This window comes from Clytia hemisphaerica, unplaced genomic scaffold (assembly GCF_902728285.1).
Source record: "Clytia hemisphaerica strain Z4C2 unplaced genomic scaffold, Clytia hemisphaerica genome assembly, whole genome shotgun sequence".
Taxonomy (NCBI): Eukaryota; Metazoa; Cnidaria; class Hydrozoa; order Leptothecata; family Clytiidae; genus Clytia; species Clytia hemisphaerica.
The window spans coordinates 2,141,913-2,146,948 of NW_027103414.1; the positions used below are offsets into that span (position 1 = coordinate 2,141,913).

General features: G+C 34.3%; 1 protein-coding gene across 1 annotated transcript; it reads left to right on the top strand.

The window, feature by feature from the left end:
- The first annotated feature begins 319 nt into the window (after nucleotides 1-319).
- LOC136797570 (uncharacterized) lies at nucleotides 320-4,143 on the top strand. The gene has a single exon (XM_067054156.1). The coding sequence runs from the start codon at nucleotides 333-335 to the stop codon at nucleotides 4,038-4,040; it is 3,708 nt and encodes a 1,235-aa protein (XP_066910257.1). The 5' UTR covers nucleotides 320-332; the 3' UTR covers nucleotides 4,041-4,143.
- Nucleotides 4,144-5,036: the final 893 nt, after the last annotated feature.

Sequence of the window (5,036 nt, forward strand, 5' to 3'; positions counted from 1 at the left end):
GTGATATACCAGTTATCGTTTTTAAAATTGACGGGAAAGATAACAGATCAAGAGACCTAAGAGTGCGGAGACAAAAAGTTCTTGATGCATTAGTGTGGCTAACCGGAAAGAATAGTATGGGGGAACCAAATAACCCAAGGTACCAAAATGTGACTATTGATAGAAGTAGATTTGATAAATTGCCTGAAGATGATTATTTGCAAATGCCAATGAATGTAGACTTCAATCAAGAAGAGGTTGAAGATGATGATTTAGATAATGAGGGAATTCTTCCTGATTTTGGTCCAAATACTGAGGATAGTGAAGAAAAAATTTATGATTGCAATACTGAAATGGGGAGTTTTATTCCAATTAAAGTAAAAACTAAGAAAGAAAAAGATATAATTAATGATTCAATTTTGAATCCAGAATCTGTTAAGATAGGCAACGAGCCTTTAAATGAGTTCACTACAGAGTATTTGGCTACTTTAGCTTTTCCAACACTTTTCCCAGATGGTAAAGGAGATCCAACCAATTCAAGCATCAGAAGGTCTATTGCTAAAAGTGATACAGAATCTTTTTCTGAAAAGATTAAACATTTGATAAAATTTGCTGAAATGATAGATGGGAAATGGGTATACAGATTTGCAGCCCATCCTCGATTTGGGTTTTGGGCTTACAATATGCTTTATCGTAGACGTCTGTTGGGACAAGGAAGTTTTTACTTGAAGCAAAATCCAGGAGAAGCTAATTTGACAATTAATGAATTACAGGATATGGTTAGAGAAGGTAGTCATGCTACAATCATGAAAAAGCTAATGAGATATGCGAAGAATGTAACAGGTACAAATGCGTACTGGAATCAGGCTAAAGAAGAATTAAAAGCTACAATTAGTCAGGTTGGTTCTCCAACAATTTTTTGGACTCTGTCATGTGCTGAATTCCATTGGCCAGAATATCATGCATTATTTTCAAATGATAATGATAGCTCAAGTGATACATTGCGAGAAAATATTATTAATAATCCTCATTTGATAGACTGGTTTTTTACTGTCAGAGTTGAAAACTTTGTTAAACTTTGGCTTTATGAGACTTTAGGTGCTGAATGGCACTGGTACAGATTTGAATATGCTGTTATGAGAGGCTCTATCCACTGTCATGGGGTAGCAAAACTTAAAAATGACCCAGGATTGTGCTCTCTTACTCAAAAGGCTTTAGAAGGACATATAGCTGAGAAAGAATTACTAGATTCTGAATTTGAGGATAATGTCAGAGTTGAGCTTGAAACTAAAGTCAATGAAGGAAAAGCAGCAGAAAGGGAAGTTACTGAATATGTTGATTCTATTGTGACAGCTTGTAACCCCTGTACTCCTGAAGAAGGCTGGGTAAAACCGAAAGTGCACCCATGCAAAAAAAAAGTTGAAGACATTAATGAAAATGAGCTTGACGATGATTATGCAAATTTAGTAAATAGTGTTCAGAGGCATACTAAGTGCAGTACAGCCTATTGCTTACGTAAAAAGAATGATGATGAACAATATTGTAGATTCAATTTTCCTTTTGAGGATTGCAATGAAACTTATATTGAATTTGAAGAATTGAATTCAAAGAAATATGGTAAGCAGTACAGACCAAAAATTGTATTAAAAAGAAACGACTCAAGAGTAAACAGGCATCAGAGATTGCAATTGCAATCATGGAGAGCTAATTGCGATATACAACCAATTATAGATTACAATGCATGTTTAGAATATCTTGCTAAGTATGCCTCAAAGGCAGAAAAAATATCAGATGTTGCTCGAGACGCTTTTGTTTCTGTTGTTGAGAATTTAAAAGGAACTGAACAAATGAGATCTGTTATTCAGAAATTAATGATTAGAGCTGTCGGGGAAAGAGATTTTAGTATACAAGAGGTAATGCACCATATATTATCATTAAAACTGGTCAGTTCATCTTTTCAAGTTGTTAATGTTTCGGTTGACGGATCTCGAAAGGTTGAAATCAATAATGAGGATGTCCTTACTGAAGCTTCAACTGTTGATAATTATGCTAACAGAGCTAACCTTGAAGGATGTGATGCATTCGTTTTAGATAGCAATTTTATGCAATTTGTTTCGAACTATTCAGTGCAAAAAGATGTTTTGAAAAAGCGTAAAAAAACAGTTATTGTTAGAGCCTTCCCAACACCACCTTTTGATCCAAAAGGACCTCATTTTCATGTATTTTGCAAATATCAACTGCTAAAATACAAACCATGGAGGACCAGGATTAGTGATGCTTGGGATGGTTTAAATGAGGAGGATACTGATATGTTTTGCCAAAAATGGAATGAGTTTTTGCAAACTGATTTAGGTCAAAGTGTTGTCCCTAATTGGAGAAGAGAACTTAATAATGCTGAATTATATTTTGAAAGGTCGGAAACTGATGAATTTGAAGAGAATGTTGAAGGGGAGCGTGAAGAATGGATGCACTTAGCTGATTTATGTGCAAATAACAATGAAACTAATCAAGAAGGGCAATCTCATAACGATTTAGAATATTGGCAGTCTTGTAGAAATAATTACACTGAAGAGCAGATCGGAAATATGGTTTCTTGGCTTGACAAAAGAAAAGCTGAAATGTCTGAGAACCCAGTTGAACAAGTATTTGAGCTAAAGGTAGATACCCTTAATGAGGCTCAAAGAAAAGCATTTGATATATTATTAGATCATGAGATGAATCAGAGAGATCAGCAGCTGTTTATGATGATTACCGGGTTAGCAGGGAGTGGAAAAAGTTACTTAATTAATAACATCAGAGCCTTACTGAAGGAGAAATGTGTTGTATCAGCCTACTTTGGAATAGCTGCATTTAATATTAGTGGTAAGACTTTGCATTCTTTATTGAATCTTCCAATAAGAGGGAAAAACCAAAATGATTTGAAGGGTCCTGCACTCTTACGACTACAAGAAAGGCTGGGTGGAGTTAAATATATGATTATTGATGAGTATTCTGTTGTTGGTCAAAATATGCTAGGATGGATAGACAAACGGTGTAGACAAGGAACAGGTGAATCAGACAAAGCTTTTGGTGGAATATCTATAATTTTGGTAGGAGATATTGCTCAATTACCCCCTGTTGGAGATCAAGTATTGTATCATAAGAAACCTAGAAGTGAAGTTGGTACAATGGGTTTTTGCATGTATAGAAAGTTTACAACTGTGATAAAACTTACAGTAAATGAAAGATCTAAAGGTGATGATTATCAGCAAGAAAAATTTAAAGCTGCCTTATTGAGATTAAGAAACGGTGATTCAACTGAGGAAGATTGGCAGATGTTCTTATCTAGGACACCTGCTAATTTGACTAATAATTTAAATTTAAAAGATTTTGTGAAATTATCTTTTTCAAATGATAAAGTTGCTTCTGATAACCATGAAGCATTGATGAGCTTAAATGTCCCAGTGGCACAAATTAATGCAAGACACAGTAATAAAGAATCAGCTAAACTTTCTTCAGACGACATGGGTGGATTAGAACCTAAGGTATTTTTAAGCATCGGTGCAAGAGTAATGTTGACTAGAAACCTTTGGACAGACCAAGGACTTTGTAATGGGTCAATGGGAATAGTTAAAGATATTATTTATCAAGAAGGAGATTCTCCTCCAAATCTACCTATAGCTGTTATTGTTCAATTTGACTCTTTTTATAAAGGACCAAGTATATGCGAAGACCAGCCTCGCTGTGTTCCGATTATTCCTTTAACAAATTCTTCAGACCTTCGCGGTACATCGCATGAGCGACAACAGCTACCTTTGAGATTGTCTTGGGCAATAACTATTCACAAGTCTCAAGGATTAACTTTGAATAAAGCATGGATTGATTTAGGAAATACAGAAAGATTTATTGGTTTAGCGTATGTTGGGATCTCAAGAGTGAGAAAGCTAAAAGATATGATAATCGAGCCAATGACATTAGAGCGATTACAAGATATTAAGAAAAGGAAAAATTTTAAATTTAGAGAATTAGAAGAACAGAAAATTAACGGTTTGGCACTAGAAACTGAGGCGAGATTGATTTGATAAGGGTGTACATTGATGAGAACTAAACGTTTTTAATGACTGGGTGGGTGGTAATACATTTTCAAAATTGTAAATAATGATTTTTTTCTATTTAAAGCTCGATTTGAAATACATGTCACAAACACAATTCAATGATGCTTCTACATGACACTTCCTAAAGGTAAGAGTGTTATTTTAGTTGTCGTGAGTGTTTTTTCAGTGTAACAGTATAATTTGTAGAGTTATGTCTTATGTTATAGTGGTACTACTTTTTCACGTTACATGGCAACAGAAGTCGCCCAAAGCTACACCTCTCAAATTTTGAGCCTTTTTAGGTGAAGAACCAGAATCAATCAAAACATCCCTTTGAACAGGCTTAATCTAGCAGAAAGGTTTATAGTGACATAATGGCTCATTTTTAACAATTTTAAATGATTTGATTTTTTTCTCCGTTTTTAGGTCATTTTCAAGGTTATCAACAAAACAAGAAAATGATTTCAATAATCAACCTTCGTATCGTTATTTCACAATTTGACCTCTAGCATGTTCCGTCAATTCGATGCTATTTGTTCAACCATTTTCCTTGATGTTCCTGATGCGTGTATTAATTCAGATCAGTTATTTATATCGACTACATGATAACAAGTACAACGGGTTATGAATAATTTACATTCAACAAATAAACCTTAACGTTATCAATTCACAGCAGTTATATATTGACTACATGAATGCTGTATTTCTATCTACAACGTATTACGAATAGTTTAGATTCAACAAAACCTAAACGTTATAAAGTTTGCAATGTTGCTGACTTCAGACTTACACAAAGTTGCTGATACAATGGTGCTGTTTTTTCCTGATTGTAGGCTGGTGTTCTTGGTCGTTTAACTGTTTTAAATGCCATACCATACAGTAGTTGGAAATTGAATTGTGTTGAGACGGACTCGTCTTTATACGGACAATATTTTTAAAGCAGGAAGCATATTTTTAGAGTTTTCATTTTAAACGATGATATTT